This window comes from Vombatus ursinus, unplaced genomic scaffold, assembly GCF_900497805.2.
Source record: "Vombatus ursinus unplaced genomic scaffold, bare-nosed wombat genome assembly UNPS02005659.1, whole genome shotgun sequence".
NCBI classification, from domain to species: domain Eukaryota; kingdom Metazoa; phylum Chordata; class Mammalia; order Diprotodontia; family Vombatidae; genus Vombatus; species Vombatus ursinus.
Genome location: NW_020945437.1, coordinates 2,013,717 through 2,033,208, shown reverse-complemented (window position 1 = coordinate 2,033,208; position 19,492 = coordinate 2,013,717). Strand labels below are relative to the sequence as shown.

Sequence of the window (19,492 nt, the reverse complement as noted above, 5' to 3'; positions counted from 1 at the left end):
AGAAATTGAAGTTGAAACTGTTTTACACTTTTAAAAACTGTTGTAACCTTACCCTGTACTTGGCAACTCAACATGAGTACATTTGGCACATTTCCTCAGCTCTGATTTCAGAAAAGTCTCTAGGTCCTTGGGAGTAATAAAACATTATTTTTTTGTGGAAGTACACTCACCTAGGCCTCAGGTATGTTATAAAAAATTAGGATACACCATTGCGGTAGTCTAGTCTGGAAACCTTTTACTATTTTGACCAAAAGCTCAAATCAATTTTTAGAAACAAGTCAAAGTCCTGGGAGGAACACTGGTCTCTCCAAAAACAGAATCAATCACAACCAGATAAAACACAAGGGACCTCCTTTTAATCATGTAAGAGCAGTACCTCTTTCTCTACCCTTGAGCAGAATGAATGGATTTAGATCCTCTAGGGTATGCCTAAATTGCAATTGTTCTGTATTCAAATCCCATTTCTGATGCTTACTACCTATGACCTTGAGTCAGTCTCTTCTTAAGCCTATTTCCTCAACTCTGAAATAAGGGGTTTGGCCTAGATGGTCTCTGGGAATTTACTTCCAGCTTTAAAACCAAAGATCCTACGAAATCACTAAAAAATTCTGATGCAAACTGTACCCAAGTTTTATCTTCCTTTGGAATTTTATGTCTCCTGAAGCCTGTAAATATTGTAAATAGAATATGGTTTGGGTCAAAAGGATTTACAACTAGCAGGGGAAACACTGCTCTTTGTATTTCTCCCTAAGCAGAGATGCTTGGGATTGGGCAGGTAGGTGATGCAGTAGATAGAGGGCCAAGCCTGAAGTAAGGAAGATTCATCTTCCTGAGTTCAAATCTGGCCTCAGACACTTCCTTGTTGTGTGACCCTGGACAAGTCATTTAATGCCATTTCCCTCTCTTTTCATCTGTAAAATGAGCTGGAAAAGGAAATGGCAAACCACTATAGCATCTTTGCCAAGAACACTCCAATTATGGTATCACGAAGAATCGGACGCAACTAAATCAACACAACAACAAAAGATACTTAGACTTATTTAATATTTTTGACTGATTTGTGCCAAACAAGTAATGAGTTTTTCTTCTACATTTAAGTGTCTCCTCTAGAGTCTTACATCAAAGAATTCCAATAAAGTCCATGTGGCACAATTTACAATTGCGCCGCCCCCCCCCAAGTGCCATATGAAAAAATCACAAGTAGTTTAGACAATCCCAAAATTCAAGTCAGAGAAGTAGACGAACCCAACTACCATAGCCAGTGGGTCAGGAGATCACTACTACTTTTAAGTACAAAAACTGAAAATTCTACAAATGAGTTTACAGCATACACTGGGATGTCATTCTTAAAGGTGCTGGGCACATTCACATCTGTCTAGTTGCTGAATATCCACAAAATGCTCCTTAAGCCTCCTGGGGTCAATTGGGGATGCCTCGAAGTATGCAACACTGCCAGAATCATGGAAGCCACCCGGGGAATCACACTTCTGCCACAACCTCATCCAATACAATCCTAATGACTACGGCAACTGTTTGTCTCGAGTGAAATTTAACAAAAAGATAAACTAAAGCAATTATCCAAGCAGGATATCATTTATTAATAGGGGTATGCAACCTGGTAATAAAGGGGTCCATGGCCTGCCTCCATTTGTTGGCCTCCAGAGTGAAGGCCTTTTAAACCTACTATATCTTCCTTCTGATTTGCCTGGCAAATCATCACTGGGATCTCCCCTGGCAAGTGCAAGGCTATCCAGATTAGCAGGCATTTTTATGAGGAGGTGGGTTACGTTCTCAGCTCCTCCCTATTACTTCATCACTGGGGGGCAGGACTAATCTTCAGGTGATAGGAAAGTGGGCTAGCCTTCAGATGCGGCCCCTCCCTAACATTTAAGGAATGCTAGTTACTTTATGAGACCCAGTTGCCTCCAGAAATCTTGGCCAGAAAAACAAAAACCATCTCAATCAAGGTCATTCTCTGGTTTGGTCTCCCCTATGTAGACCAAGTCACCCCTAACTTCAATTAGAAAGCAAGGATAAGAGACTTATCCCCTGAAGAGGGCCTAGCTCAATCCCTCCCTTCAGGGTAAACTGCTTTCAGAAGTGGGGTGTGACAAAATGAGGAAAAAGATGGATTACAGAGTAATATTGTTAAATAACACAGCATAATATTAATTTTCCTCATATTGTAGGGCAGGTCTGACAGGCTAATCTGGTGGTTCACGTTTGGGACTGGAACAAAATGAGACATTCTCTACACCATCTAACAATTAACCAAAGGAAGTTTAGTTAGCCGTAGCATGGAAAGAATATTCAGCAAGCATATGGCATTAATTCAGTTGACTGCAGCTTCCCCGTTTTGGCTTAGTCATGGTGGTCTTTAAGTCAGAAACCTGAAGAAGAAGCTCCTGACTCCCAGTATGCTGATTGTTTTATGTAGGCCACCAGGTGTCTTGTCTATGTATTGAAATCCCAAGTATGGTTTTTCAATACTTCTAAGGAAAAACTAGTCTCACTTGCATGGATCAGGGCCCTAGGAGATATTTCTCCTACATTTGATCTCCTGTTTCTATACTTTTTCACAAGCTATTTATTCCTCCTCCTAACCTGTCCATGCCTAGAATGCACCAATACTCCCTTCTTGGTGCAAAATTATGATCAATATTCAGAATAAGATATATTCCACCAGAAATAATTTCCCATCTTCCATTAAAAGTACTGTTTATACTTTTAAATGTACAATGGTGAGTTTATTTACAAAAACATTTACGTTAATTACACATGAAACTCACTTCATCACTGTACTCTTGAGATAGTAATGAAATACAATTTTCAAGCAAAAGACAGTAAGTAAACTTTGCTTTCAAATGAGATGTTTGGTTATATCTTTAAAACATGTAATAAGTTCACAGATCTATGAGACAGTAGAGCTGTTAGCAAAACACCTAAGTGTCATTCATTTTTCTACAGCCTCCTATCCAGTTACATTAGTCCAATATAACTGGAACAGGCCTGGAAAAGACAGCTCTTAAGGCATATCCTCCAGAAAACTGAAAAATATACTCCAATAATAAAAGTCACACCAACCACTTTAATAAATACTTTGTACTGGTGGGCTGGATCTGAAATCATGATTTTGATTATGAAAACAAAGTCCACGGAGGTACTGAACAGGCTGAACATTTACACAATAGACAACTGTTACAGGTTTTTGGTTCTGCATGCTTGTTTCAGTATTTCTGTGATCAGATGTAGTACATTTTTCTCTGGCATGACTCTTAATCAGAGTCACTGCTGCTACTTGAGGAGTCTGTGGACATGACTTCCACATCATCTTCATTTTCCTTATTGTGCCCAGGTGGCTCCAACATAAAGTCATTGCTGTGATTTGGAGGCAACATGTTAACTGACATATCACTTGACTGCCATGGGTATTGTGGAGCAAGAACATCTGGAAAAAAAAAATATCATTTTAATCCAATTTGTCTATCTTCTTTTTAACAGGGAAAACTATCTGTAACCAAAAACAAACAAACAGACAAACTGAAAAACCTGACAGAAATAACAAAAATCTAATGTTTATTAGGGAAGAGTTCTATTTTATCAGCTGGGAGTAGGGTGTCCAAGCAGCTAGGTGGCACAGTGGATAGAGTGCCAGGCCTGGAGTCAGGAAGACTCATCTTTCTGAGTTCAAATCCAGCCTCAGATGCTTGCTGTATGACTGTAGGCAAGTCACTTAACCCTGTTTGCTTCAGTTCCTCATATGTAAAATGAGCTGGAGAAGGAAATGGTAAACCACTCTAGTATCTTTGCCAAAAAAACCCAAAATGGGATCATGAAGAGTCAGACATGATTGTAATGACTAAACAACAACATAAAATGCTGTCCAAAGAGATGTGCCAGATAAAACGATTCATGTTATAAAACCACACTTTTATGAAAATACAATGCTTGGCATTCAGCTAAAATAAAGAATTTTTAAATAAGTTCCAAATGTTTAAATATAAATCAAGTGTTTCTAATATGATAAAGTGTCAAAAATAGGGTTGGTCATTGTAATTATTTAGAATGTAGAAGTGGCAATGAGGGGAGCTGCTTTTCTGTAAATACTTCTCTGATCAACAAGAAAGAATAAATTGACAACATGGAGATGGCATTGGACCTTGGAAGAAAGTGATTAAATCACCTTGGAGTTGAAGAGGCTTATTCCTATGGTTAGATAATCTACAAGGGAATTTGACTCAGAAAGAATGGGAGAGTATAAAAATTAATCTATGATTATGATTGTTAACTTAATGAGGCACAAAAGGAAGAGATGTCAGGAAACCAACTGTAGCTCTCCAAGTTGAGATTAAAAACAGGAAGTGTATGTCAAAGATGGGTTGAAAATAACTAAGGTTTAGTATAGAGATAGATGTGTAATAATGGTATTAGAAAATGGCACTAGAAGAAGGAGGGGGGAAATGGAATGGGGTAAATTATTCCACATAAAAGAGGCACGAAAGAGCTACTATAATGGAGGGGGATGGGTGGGCAAAGCTTAAACCTTACTCTCATCAAAATTGGCTCAAAGAGTCAATAACATACACCCTCAGGTAGATATAGAAATCTATTGTACCCTATAAGGAAGTAAAAAGGAATGGTAATAATAGAAGAGGTGGGAGGGGGACTGATAAAAGCAAGAGTACATTGGGGAAGGCAGTGATCAGAAGTAAAACACTTGTGAGGAAGGAAAGGGTGGGGTGTAAGAGAGAGGGGTGGGAATAAACAAGTGAAAAATAGCACAGAGGAAAATACAGAGTTACAACTATAAATGTGAATGGGATGAACTCTCCTATAAAACTGAAGCAGATAGCAGAATGTATTAAAAACCAGACTCCTATGATACGTTGTTTACAAGAAACACATTTGAAGCAGAGAGACACACATACGGTAAAGGTAAGGAACCAGAGCAGAATCTACTATGCTTTAGCTGAAGTAAAAAAACCAGAGGTAGCAATCAGACAAAGCAAAAGCAAAAATAGATCTAATGAAAAGAGATAAAGAAGGAAACTATATCTTGTTGAAATAGACAATGAAATCATATCAATATAAAACATATGCACCAAATGGTATAGCATCTAAATTTCTGAAGAAGCTGAATGAGTTACAGGAGGAAATAGATAATAAAACTATACTGTAGTGGGGGACCTCAACTTTTCCCTCTCATAAGAAGGCAAATAAAATTCTGGAAAAGTGAGATATGATAGACCTCTGGAGAAATTGAATGGGGACAGAAAGGAATATACCCTTTTCTCAGCAGTACATGGCACTTACACAAAAACTGATCATGTATTAGGACATAAAAACCTCACAACCAAATGCAGAAAAGCAGAAATAGTAAACACATCCTTTTCAGATCATAATGCAATAAAAATTACATTCAATAATGGACAATGGAAAGAAAGATTAAAAATGAATTGGAAATTAAATGATCTAATACTAAAAAACAAATGGGTTAAAGAATAAATCACAATTTCATTAAAGGAAATGACAACAATGAGCAACATACCAGAATTTATAGGATGCAGCCAAAGCAGTACTTAGGGGAAAATTTTATCTCTAATTGCTTACATCAACAACATAGAAAAAAAGCAGAGGAATGAACTGGGCATGCAACTAAAAAAAATAAAAAAAGAACAAATTAAAAATCCCCAATTAAAGACCAAATTGGAAATCCTGAAAATCAAAGGAAAGATTAATAAAACTGAAAGTTAAGAAAACCACTGATTAATAAATAAAACTAGGAACCGGTTTTATGGGGGCAAAAACAATAAAACAGATAAACCATTGGTTAATTTGATTAATAAAAGGAAAGAAGAAAGCCAAATTACTGGTATCAAAAATGTAATGAATGAATTCACCACCAATGAAGAGGAAATTAAGACAATTAGGAGTTAGTTTTCCCAATTATATGCCAATAAATTTGACAATCTAAATGAAATGGATGAATATCTACAAAAACATAAATTACCCAGATTAAAAGAAAAAGAAATAAAATACTTAAATAACCCAATGTTAAAAAAAGAAATTGAACAAGCCATTAATGGACTTCCTAAAAAAAAATCCCCAAGACCAGATAGATTCACAAGCGAATTCTACCAAACATTTAAACAATTAATCCCAATACTATATAAAGTATTTGGAAAAATGAGTGAAGAAGGAGTTCTACCAAATTCCTTTTATGACACAAATATGGTGCTGACATCCAGAGCAGGAGGAGCCAAAACAGAGAAAGAAAATTATAGACCACTTTCCCTAATGATTATCGATGTAAAAATTTTAAATAAAATACTAGCAAGGATACTGCAGCAACATATCACAAGGATCATGAGCTATGACCAAGTGGGATTCATACCAGGAACGCAGGGCTGGTTCAAATAAGGAAAACTATCAGCATAAATGACCATATCGATGATAAAACCAACAGAAATCATATGACCATCTCAAGAGATGCCGAAAAAGCCTTTGACAAAATACAGCACCCACTGCTATTAAAAACACTAGAGAGCATAGGAATAAATGAAGCTACCTCAAAATGATAAGTAATATTTACCTAAAATCATCAGCAAGCATTATCTGTAATGGGAGTAAGTCAGAAGCCTTCCCAATACAATCAGGGGTGAAGCAAGGATGCCCATTATCACCTCTATTATTTAATACTGTACTAGAAATGTTAGCTGTAGCAGTAAAAGAAGAAAAAGAAACGAAAGAAATTGGAATAGACCACGAAGAAACAAAACCAGCACTCTTTGCAGACGATATGACACTATACTTAGAAAATCCTAGAGAACCAACTAAAAAACTACTTGAAATTATTAACAACTTTAGCAAAGTTGCAGGATACAAAATAAACCCACATAAATCATCAGCATTTTTATATATTACCAATAGAATCCAGCAGCAAGAAATAGAGAAATTCCATTTAAAATAACTGCAGACAATATAAATACTTGGGAGTCTACCTGCCAAGACAAACCCAGGAACTATATGAACACAACTATAAAATACTTTTCACACAAATAAAGTCAGATCTGCACAATTGGAAAAACATTAATTGCTCATGGGTAGGCTGAGCCAATATAATAAAAATGTCAATTCTATCTAAATTAACCTATTTATTCAGTGCCATACCAATCAAACTACCAAAACTCATTTTATAAATAAACTAGAAAAAATAATTTAAAAAATTCATCTGGAAGAACAAAAGCTCAAAGATATCAAGGGAATCAATGAAAAAAAAAAGCGAAGGAAGGTAGTCAAGCCAACCCAGATCTCAAATTGTATTATAAAGCAGTAATTATCAAAATAATATGGTACTGGCTAAGAAAAAGAATGGAGGATCAGTGGAATAAATTAGGTACATTATAGTAAATGACCATAGTAATCTAGTATATGATAAACCCAAACATCCAAGCTTTTGGAACAAATACTCATTATTTAACAAAAACTGCTGGGAAAAGTGGAAAAACAATATAGGTATAGACCAAAATCTCACACCATATAACAAGATAAGGTCAAAATAGCTACATGACTCACACATAAAGGGTGATACCATAAGCAAACTAAGAGAGCATGGAAAAGTTTATCTGTCAGATTTATGGATAAGGAAGAATTTAGGATCAAAGAAGATATAGAGAGCATTACAAAATAGATTATTTTGATTATATAAAAAGTTTTTGCATAAATAAAACCAATGCAACCAAAATTATAAGGAAAGCAGAAAACGGGGAAAATTTTGCAACAAGTTATCTCTGATAAAGGTCTCATTTCTCAAATACATAGAGAACTGAATCTAATTTATAAAAATACAAGTCATTCCCCAATTGATAAATCATCAAAGACTATGAACAGGCTTTTTTAGACAAAGAAATCAAAACTATCTATAGTCATATGAAAAAATGTTCTATATTCACTACTGATCAGAGAAATGCAAATTAAAACAGCTCTGAGGTACCACCTCACACCTATCACAGTGGCTAATATGACAAAAAAGGGAAATGTTGGATGTTGGTGGGGATGTGGGAAAACTAGGACAGTAACGCACTGCTGGTGGATTTGGGAGTGAATCCAACCATTCTGCAGAACAATTTGGAACTATGCCCAAAGGGCTATTAAAAACTGTGCATACCCTTTGATCTAGCAATACCACTGCTAGTTCTATATCCCAAAGACATTCAAAAAAAGGGAAAAGGACTTATTTGTACAAAAAATGTTATAGCAGCTCTTTTTGTGGTGGCTAAGAATTGGAAATCAAAGGGATGGCCATTAATTGGGGAATGGCTTAACCAAGATGTGGTATATGATTGTAATGGAATATTATTGTGCTGTAAGAAATGACAAGTAGGATGATTTTAGAAAAACCTAGAAAGACTTACATGAACATAGTGAAGAGCACAGTGAGGTGAACAGAGCTACGATTATGTTGCACACAGTAACAGCAATATTGTTCAATGAAGAACTCTGAATGACTTAGCTATTCTCAGTAATACAATGATCCAAGAAAATCACAAAAGACTAATGATAAAGCATACTATCCGCTTCCAGAGAAAGAACTGATATTGATTGAATATAGACTGAAGCACGCTATTTTTCACTTTTTCTTTCATTTTTTTTCTCATTTGAAGCTTATTATTATAGAAATCTTTTACATAATTGCACATATATAACCTATTTCTGATTGTTTATCGCCTTAGGGAGAGGAGGGAGAGGATAGAATTAGGAACTCAAAACTTTAAATAAAAATGTTAAAAAATTGGGTAAAAAATGTCAACAATGAATATTACCTGGCAACCTGCCTGCTGCAAGTGCATCCCCTGGTAAATGGCCATTCACACCGTTAGTGGATGGATTATTCATCTGACCCAACAATCCGCTTCTCATTTCTAAATCAGTTGGGTATGGTCGCCGTGGGTCCCCTTAAAATGAAACATAGTTTTTATCTTAATAACGTTAAAAAAAAAACAAACATCATATACCTTGTTGTACTTAGAAAAGCACTCACATGAACTGATTCAACATTTCTGGACAGCAATTTGGAACTATGCCCAAAACACTATAAAATTGTGCATACCTTTTGATCCAGCATATCCCAAAGACATCCAAAAAATGGGAAAAGGACCTATTTGTACAAAAATATTTATAGCAGTTCTTTTTGTGGTGGCAAAGAATTGGAAATTGAGGGGATGCCCATCAATTAGGGAATGGTTGAACAAGTTATGGTATATGAATGTAATGGAATACTATTGTTCTATAAGAAATGACGAGCAGGCAGATTTCAGAAAAACCTGGAAAGACTTAACATGAACTGATGCTGAGGAAAGTGAGCAGAACCAGGAGAATATTGTACACAGTAACAGAAATACTGTGCAATGATCAACTATGATAGACTTAGTTCTTCTCAGCAATACATAATGATCCAAGGCAATTCCAAAAGACTTGTGCTGGAAAATGCTAACTACATCCAGAGAAACAACTACAGAGTCTGAATGCAGAACAAAGCATATTATTTCCACTTTTTTGTTATTTTTCTTTCTAAAAGTGGTTTTGCCCTTTTGTTTTGATTCTTCTTTCACAACATGACTAATGTGGCAATATGTTTAACATAATTGTACATGTATAACTTCTATCAGATTGCCTGCTGTCTTGGACAGAGAGCAGGGAGAAAAAAATTTGGAACTCAAAATCTTACAAAAATGAATGTTGAAAATTATCTGTACATGTAATTGGAAAAAAATAAAATACTATTTTTTTTCCCAATTTTTTTTTTCCCTTTTTTTTGGTGAGGCAATTGGAGTTAAATGACTTGCCCAGGGTCACAAAACTAGGAAGGGTCAAGTGAGGCTGGATTTGAACTCAGGTCCTCCTGACTCCAAGGCCAGAACTCTATGCACTGTGCCACCTAGTTGCCCCAAAATAAAATACTATTAAGGAAAAAAAAATGACAAGCAGGATGATTTTAGAAAAACCTGGAAAGACTTACATGAACTTTTGCATAGTGGGGTAAACAGAACCAAGAGAACATTGTACAGAGTAACAGCAATATTGTTCAATGAAGAACTATGAATGACTTAGCTATTTTCAGCAACACAATGATCCAAGACAATCCCAAAGGGCTAATAATCCATACTATCCACCTCCAGAGAAAAAACTGATATTGATTGAATATAGATTGAAGCATGCTATTTTTCACTTTCTTTCTTTTATTTGAATCTTTTTGTACAAAATGACTAATACGGAAATGTTTTACATAACTGCACATGTATAACCTATATCTGATTAATTACCTTCTCAGGAAGGGGAAGGAGGGATAGAATTTGGAATTCAAAACTTTAAATAAAAATGTTAAAAAAATTGGAAAAAAACAAAAAAAGAAAAGCCCTCATGCTAGTTTGAATTCTGTGATATAAAATTCATCTGTTCAGTGGCATGCAAAGATCAGTATCCTAGGATATTTAAGAGTAAACTAAATTTAACTCTAAAAACTCATTCTTATGCTTCCTATTTATCTCTAGTTTTTCTCTAAAGAAGTTTGGCACGTGGTAGTATGCTCATCCCTAGATAGCAAAAGAAAAAAAAAAAGTCCCATTATTTTAGGAGACACTCCTAAAGGGAATTTATAAACAATGGAGGGAAATAATTTCCAAACTTGTAGCTTGTCTGAGGACAGAAAACAATATAATTTCATTCAGTATATCATATCATGATATGATGCCTTAAGAAACAGAACACAGAAATCTTGAAAGTGTGGAGAAAAGATGATAGAATAGCTATATGATGGCTTCAGTATTAGGATATAATTCTTGTGAAGTACTAAAGATGAAGACAGAGATAAGATACATAGGGCCAAAAAGATACTAACCCCAGGAGAGGCCCTGAAACTTTCTTTCTTTCTTTTTTTTGTTTGTTTGTTTTTGGCTAGGCAATGGGGTTAAGTGACTTGCCCAGGGTCACACAGCTAGTAAGTGTCATGTGTCTGAGGCCAGATTTGAACTCAGGTCCTCCTGACTCTAGGATTGGTACTCTATCCATTGCACCACCTGGCTGCTCCCTGAAACTTGCTTTCTTTTTTCTTTTTGTTTGTTTTGTTTTTTGAAACTTGCTTTTTTGAAAGATGTTAGCTTGCTTTTTGATAACTTCCCTCCTTATCCTCAAGCTAGAGTGAAGTATATGATCACTTGGGCAGTATAACATAAACACTTTTCTACAAAATTTGATTTAGTGAATCGAAGTCTAAGGCAATCTTCTTCCAAAATGCTTTCTTGTCCCGCAGAAACTGTCATCCCATAACCATTGCTATTATTCTCTTACTGGCAAAAAACCACTAAACACATCACTGATGACTGCTGCACTGCTAACTTCGTAGATCACAAGCAAATTCTTGCCAGTGTGTACCCAGACCTCTATTTCTCTCCTTTGTATTACAGCTATATCTGAGGGGGCAGGAAGGATGGGATTTGCTCCAAATCCCCGAATTACTTCATACCAGGTGATGATACTTCTGTATCCATGACACCAGGTCAAATTTTAGCAAACTCTCTTTAATATATAACTTTAAACAGGATTAAAAACAACATCACTCTACCCACCCTCCCCAATTTAAACAGTACTGAAGAACATGTAGCAGTAAAAAAAAAAAAGCTTTAACGTTATGTGATCTAAAATTTTACATAGTGTTTGTACGATAGATCAATTTTCTCATAAAATCTCCTTTGTAATAACCACTTCATATTTAAATCACCCAGACTCACTGGTTGAATTAATGAGGTGACATCTACAGCTAGGAAAATGATTTTTAGAAATATGAGATCCTAACCCTGCTTCCTCATCCAGGAACAATTACTAACGAATGAATAGCTACCCCTGGCTGATTATGATCAACATTCCCTTACCTTTTGGCTGGTGTCAACAGGTGATTCTCATGTTTGCTGCTCACAGTCTGGAGATGTATACTGCTAGATGTCTACTTCTCTCTTTGCGGGCATTTTTCTGTGCTGGGTTCTTTGGTGGGTGCTATAAGGAAACTCTCTTTGCTACCAAAAGGGGTAGTTTTCCTACTACTTCCAGTTGTGAAATTACTCTAGGAGTGTGAATTCTAGGACAAAGGTCCTCAGATAACTACTTTTTACTATAGAGTGTCCTATAATGGCCTATAATTTGCAAACCATACCTTCCATGTGACTGTTACATAAGAAGCTTAAAATGACAACTGTTGTTAAAAAAAGTTATTTCCTGGGATAAGTGTGTTTTATACACTTTAATCTACTTTTCTATTTTTATCTAAGTCTCGTGAAAGCTGTTCAACACACGAATATCTGGCATAGAAGAATTTTTTTTTACCTGGGACCCATGTTAGTGGGGCACACACAGCATTACTTGCACTGATTCTATGTGCGTACTTAATTATTTCTTCAGAAGAGATGGCACCTGAAAGAGAAAACATTTTAACCTAATCACATGTAAAGAGGACACATTCAATTTTACCACCTATCAAAAGCAAGATAATCCATGATGCTTGAGTTTCTCCATACTTTAATATTTCCAGCATCTGCATATATTTTGTATTAACTTGGCTGAAAATGAGCAAAAGTTCTTACAACCGCCCAACAAAATATGATATAGAATGTTAGCATCATGAAAGTTTCTTGAGGGTCGGGGATGGTTTTCCTTGTATCCCCAGGGTCTAATGCAGGGCCTTCCATACAGATGATCCTGATACTTGAATTAGAGGCATTGTGAGAAGCAGATAGAGAGATACAACCTAATAAAGAGGTGCACAGACCTAAGGCCATTCCAAATTATCAAGCACTGTTCTATAAACAAGTCATACTCATTCGGGCCTATATGCCTTTGCTCATATTATTCTCCTGCCTGGAAAACCCTCCCCCTTCCTCTTGCGGCTTATTCAAGGATGAGTCCAAATAGACACTTTTCAAGACCAAATTATTCTCCTCTCTCAATTTATAGTTTACTTATCGTTTGTACCATTCATTTTTGCATTTAGTCACATACTATCTTGTACTATCATTATAACTATTACTTGAGTGCACTGCTGTAACTAAACTGTCATTTCCTTGTAAAGGAGAAACAATGTCTTATGCTACCTCTGTACCTTTCACAGGGCCTATTGTAGGACCAACCAAATATAAAGACACTCAACAGACTATATTAAACTGAAAGTAAAGTAAGCAGGATTCAATATTGTAGAGAGAGATCAAAGTGTTAACCAAAAACTGGTCAATAAAGGATTTAAAAGTCCTTAAATATTTACATGGTAACATTTTATAAATACAGAAAAGCATTCTCAGAATCTATAGTACATTTTAACAATATCAAATTATAATCATTACCCTATTACTTCTTTGTCAATCAACCAACAATTTTATCTATTAAGCACTTACCCCTGTGCCAGATAGAGTGCTGGGTTCTAGGGATACAAGTACAAAGATTGAAACAATCCTTACTCATGATGATTTTACATTCTAATGAGGGAGACAAGTATATATAAAAATACATACATAGCTAGGTCAGTTTTCTCATTGTACAAACCTTTTCTTGCTTTATCTATGGATTTGAGTTTTTCTTTTGCTTGATAAACAGCTGTTGCCTAATTTAAATAAAGAAAAATAAAGATGTCTTATTTACAATCATGTTAGTTATATTTCTCGACTCAATACAAAAAAAAATCTGTTAGTTTTAATCCCATCAGATAAATATGGAATATTTAGAAATACCCATAACTTTTTATAAAATACCAGCTAGCAAACTAAATATAGAGCCAACCTGCAAAAAAAAACAAACCCAAAAACAAAAACAAAATTTTAAGAATCAGTGTTCTGTTAGCACTTCTATTATCAAAATTAAATTTTTTTGTTTATGGAATCTATTCCTAGATTATAACTCTTCCTATAAAATAAACTACTGCCTGAACAAAAGGGACTCACTTTGAAATTCAAGAACATTGACACTAACTATATGACATGCAAAAGGTTCAAACAAATAGATGATATTGATAACCTACATGCAAAAAAGAGTCCTATTCTTCAGGGTTCAAGATATTTAAACAGATAACCAGGCCAAAGCAAGGGATTTCTTTCATGTACAACATTACGTCTATCCAAATAGATGTTTTAAAACTACAATTACGTAGTCCAAATGAGAAAAATATTCCTCCAAGGTAAACTAGATGTATAAAACTAATGAAATTACTATAGTACTTATGGATTTTGCCTTCAAATTTTAAATGTTTATCATATAAATCACTTTTGACGTGTTAATGGAACTTCTCTATGTTATTGTGATGAGTTAGCATTAGCTATTCAGAAGGCTAAGCAAGTAAGAAATTATGGAGTTGATGTAAATAGTTGGAAAGGAATAAAGTATGGAGACTGAAATTTCAATGAGGAAAAAAATGAGTCAGAGAGGGCAGAAAGGAATCTAGGATTAAGTTAGCTAACACAAATGCAGGAGGATGAAAATTTAGAAAGTTAAGATAATAGACACAATTCAGTTCAGGAAGATTTCTGATTGTTGAGTTCAGGGAGAAAGAAAGAGTGCCAAGCATCAAGACATCACTTGGATCGAAGTTTTGCTTTAAAATTAGGAGCTGTGCCAACCAAGAAGGATCTTACTTCTCCAAGGGCTAAGCAAGCTAAGAGAAATTATTTTAACCTGGAGCCAAGGATAGCAACAAAAGGTAGTGGAGATGGCCTTCGGGCCAAAGAGACTTAAAGCAGGGGCTCCCATGCTTACCCTACTCTTTCTTTTGGAGAACCAGAAAAGCAGGAAGAAGAGACTTAAGTTAAAGCTTGAAGGCTCAAGGCACAGATCAGGGACTCTCTTGTACTTCCTCTAGCAAAGCTTTCTTTCCCCCTTTAGGTTAGCCAGGTGGGCAAGCTTATGGATTCCTTATCTGTTGCTTTCAGATCTCATTTACCTAAAATAAAACCCCAATGGCCGGAAAAAATGCTAAGCAGTGTACTCTAGGCTTACAAACAGATGGAAACAGAAGATAAGATGAGAATGTTCCTTATTCCAGGAAGAGAAAAAGTTTGAAGAACTGGAGCTGATTTGGGGACTGAAGCCTTTAGGGCAAAGAGAGAGGACAGCTAGCTCTATTAAACTGTACAAGACTGCTAGGTATAATCAGGATTCAGATGCTCCTAGAAATAAGCCCCAGTAGTGTGGTCCTAACAGCTCTGGCCTACAGATTATCTCCCGATGACCAAACCTCTGCTCTCTCTAGAATAAAAAGTGCTCCTTCCCTTATTTGTTCTCTATTAGACTTAAATAACACACTTACACAGAGCTGAGCATTTTCATAGGCTAATAGGATTTTTTCAGTAGGTAAATGAGATCTTAGTTGTTTAACAAAGTGACAAGCTTGCCCATAGCTCTAGCAGAGAAAGTAGGAGATTCTGATCCGTCCTTTGGGCCAGTTCTCACCTGCCTAGAATTGTGGGTCCCTGGCACGGAGGCTCTTGCTTCTGTCATAGGGCAGTATCAGTCCAGCTCTTTGGATAACCTGTCATGGTTTATCTCTGCTTACCCAATTTCATGTTCTACTCACCAGTCCCTTCTTTCTGTTTTTCCAGCTCTCCAAAAGAAGAGGAAAGGGGAACCTGGGAGTCCTCTTCTCCAAGTCTCTTTGCCCCAAAGGTAGGTTACAGTAGCTAAACAGATCAAGACTGGAGAAAATAACCTAAGGCAGAGACATCTTCTACACTGGGTAAGATTGGACCTTGTACCTGTAATCTGCTAACTCATTTATTTTATATCATGAAGGAATGACTACTATTAATTATATATCAAAGGGAGCTATATACAATACCTATTTGTCAATCAAAATTTGACCACTTTTTAATAGACATTTCTAAAACACAGTATATATTTCTTTGCCTTCTCTGAGTGTGTTAAATAAATCTCACCTTTTCTTGATGAATTAGGATCATGATTATAAACATTAATTATTGTTTTGTGCTGTAATTTAATAATATCATCAGATATTATTGTCGTATGTTTAATTCAACATTATAGAGCCCCAGGATACTATGCTTTTCTAAATTTCTATCTTTTTAGTTTTTTTTTCAATCCTTAATGACTGCTGTCTGCACTAGTCACTAATTTCAGCACGTCTAACAGCAGAAATGTCTCACCTCCCTTCTACTTTAGTATTGATGTGGGCTAAGAAACCACACGTGGTTTTTTTTAATGAGCATAAAGCAAATCGGCTTTAATGAATGGGATTGATAATACCTATTTCTGCTACTTAGAAGCCTCCTCAGAGGGTTCACAGCTATGTTCCTCAGGGTTAAAGAACCTGGAAGTCTGACTTTTGGGGTATTATTGAAGGAAGTAAGTTTATCTTAGGAATTTTCCCTAGTTAGAATTCTCTCTACCCTTCGCTTTATCCCTAGTCTAGTCTAGTCTTTTCTCTCAGTTAAGATCTGATCTTTCAAGATTTAGAAAACTGATTATTTCAGGTTATTCATTAATGGGAATTTTTGGGCCAAGCTTCATGGGTCATACAAGCTTACATTCCACTATGAAGATTCTTCATCTAGCACTTACCAATATCTGCTCTGCTTCCTTCAGCTGTTTCTGTAATTGTTGAATGTCACTATCTCTCTTCTCTACTTCTTTTTCTAGTAGTTGCATTTCATGATGAACTTTTCCTTGTTCAAGTGCCAATTTCATTAGTTCTTGAAACTCCCCATCTCTATGAATTAACAACTCTATAATCTGTCAGAAAATATTTAGTTTAATCAAGTATCATATTATTAAGAACCATATTCCAAACAAATATCTTAACGTGTTACTAATTTTGCTATATTGTAATCTCTGCACTTTAAAATTATTTTGTATCTCTTAAAATTAAAAAATGTCCCTTTTCTACAAGCACTGAATAAAGGTAAATACTAAAGATAAGATATAATATTGGTATAGACAACAGGCTACACCAAATGACTCTAAAATGAAATCTCCATGTAAGAAAAACAAAACTGGTATATACTAAAAGATAATAATACAATATTGATGAATATATATATATTATATACATGCTCTTTAAATTCAATTCAAATAATAAATGTTTTATTCATTTAATCCTAACTACTCTTCTTTAGTCACTTCATGATGTTATCATACTTTATTACTTTTGAAAGGCAGCATTTTTAAAACTAAAGGCAAGAGATTCATGAGATAACGTCTTTTAACTGTAGTTAAAATCCAACAAATAGATGAGCTCTGGGATAGTTCCTTCTTTTTTCTGTTTGGGGCAGCTTCCTTTTGGAAAAAAAAATCTGAATTCTGCTTTTGAAGTTTTTTCTTGAAGCATTTATTATTGTTTAAAGATTAAATAGTAAAGGTTTTTACAAATACAGAGTTATTTTATTAACTGCTAAATAATAGATTTTTTTTTCAATATGGTCATCCACATTTTTTACCAAACTAAGTCACCTGCCATCTCTAGGTCCCTCTCAAAATTAAAAGTCCACAAGATAGTCACAGTCACTTATTGAGAAGGATGGGTGACTCTTACAAAAGCTATAAAAGTATACTGAAATCTCAAAGAGATCAAAGAAAAAGGAAAAGGGCCCATATGTACAAAAATATTTACAGCAGGAATTTTTGTAGTGACAAAGAACTGGAAATAGAAGGGATGCCCATCAATTGGGGAATGGCTGAACAAGTCGTGGTATATGACTGTGATGGAATATTATTATGCTTTAAGAAATGACAAAGAGGATGATTTCAGAAAAACCAGGGAAGACTTATGTGAACTGATGCAAAATGAACTGAGCAGAACTTGGGAGAACACTGGACACAGTAACAGCAATATTGTAACAATGATCAACTATAAAGACTCGGTTATTCTGATGAATATAATGATCTGCAACAATTCCAAAGAATTCACGATGAGGGATGCTGTCCTCCTCCAAAGAGACAATGATGAACTCTAAGTGCAGACTGAAACATTTATTTCCATTTTCCTTATTTTTCTTGCCTTTTTTTTTGGCGGGGGGGGGCAACATAGCTAATATGGAAATATGTTTGGCATGACTTCACATGTATAATGAGGGTCATATGCTTGCCTTCTCAATGGATGGCAGGGAGGGGGAGAATTTGGAATTCAAAATTAAAAAATGAATGTTAGAAATGTGCACTGAAGTTCTTTGTAGTTCCTAAGGCCTCATCTAAACCACTTTTTATCTCTGGTGCTAAGAACATGATTATAGGTTGTACTTAGGTTTTGTGCAAATTAAAATGGGAGGTGGGTAGGTGGGGTGGGAACTACAAGCTTAATATGGATCACTGTGGTCTCTATTTTTTTTCTCTACTTTTCTCATTTTCCAGAGCAACTTGGGGTTTAAAACATGAGATACGTATATATATATTTTTTAACTATGCAATGATAAACTGCTTCCTGTCAAGACTAGTGACACTCCAAAATGTCATTTCAAAATGTATCATTTCAATTCCCTTTCCAATTAGGAGAGATCTGGGCCTCAATTATTAGAAATATAATTTTAAGTCATTACTGACAAAATAAAGTGAAATATTTACATAGTGCCTACTAGGTGCCAGGCATTGTGCTAATTGTTTTGCAAATATTATCTCATTTGATCCTGACAACAACTAAGAGGTATGTGCTATTACTTATTATCCCTATTTTATAGTTGAGGTAACTGAGGTAAAAAGGTTAAGTGCTATAGGTTTCACCAGACTGTCAAAGGGATTGATGACACAAAATGACTAAGAACCCCTTTTCTTATATTTTCTTTTAAAACTAATTTTATTGTTATCTTTTATTTTTACATTGCCAGTGGTTCCCTTTGTCACTATCACAGACAGCCAACCCTTAGAATAAAGAATTTCAACCATTTCAAAAAAAAAAAAAAAGGTTAAGTGATATTTGTCCAAGGTCACAGCAAGTTAGCATCTGAGGCTGGATTTGGACTCAGAACTTCTTAACTCCAGGCCCAGCACTCTATCCTCCTTGCCAGCTATTCAGTTTCTATTTCAAATGGCCAGTGCTTACTGCTTCATGTCCATTCCATAACTTTTATACAGAGAATTTTACTGGATTTGGTACACCTCTAAAGAAAGTTAAGAAGGACTAAGTTAGGTTTGGGGTTCAGTAAAGAGCACCGAATTACTGTACAGTAATTACAGTAATTACAGTATTAACTGGTACTATGACTAACCTATTGTCCAACTGTAGGTAACTTTCTGTGCCTTAGTTTCCTCATTTGTAATATAAAGTGTTTTAAACAACACTCTTTTTCATTCTTCTAGGCATATTGAAATGTTTGTATTTGTTGATAATTAAGTTCATAGTAAGAAAGAAAATAACCAAAAAAAGAAAATAAGGGAGTTAAATGATATTTAAGGTCTTTCTGGCTTTAAGAGTGTGTGTGTGTGTGTGTGTGTGTGTGTGTGTGTGTGTGTGTGTGTG

The 19,492-nt window shown here is 35.3% G+C and overlaps 1 protein-coding gene across 1 annotated transcript in view; it reads right to left on the bottom strand.

The window, feature by feature from the left end:
* Window positions 1–1,025: 1,025 nt before the first annotated feature.
* The window catches only part of MED4 (mediator complex subunit 4), a 38,226-nt gene continuing 19,759 nt past the window's right edge, over window positions 1,026–19,492 (bottom strand). Inside the window, exons 3-7 of the mRNA XM_027848227.1 lie at window positions 16,606–16,776; window positions 13,585–13,642; window positions 12,376–12,462; window positions 8,823–8,954; window positions 1,026–3,448 (exon numbers count right to left, since the gene is read on the bottom strand). Of these exons, the coding sequence (XP_027704028.1) occupies window positions 3,276–3,448; window positions 8,823–8,954; window positions 12,376–12,462; window positions 13,585–13,642; window positions 16,606–16,776 (621 nt within the window). The 3' untranslated portion in view covers window positions 1,026–3,275. The remainder of the gene's footprint in view (window positions 3,449–8,822; window positions 8,955–12,375; window positions 12,463–13,584; window positions 13,643–16,605; window positions 16,777–19,492) is intronic.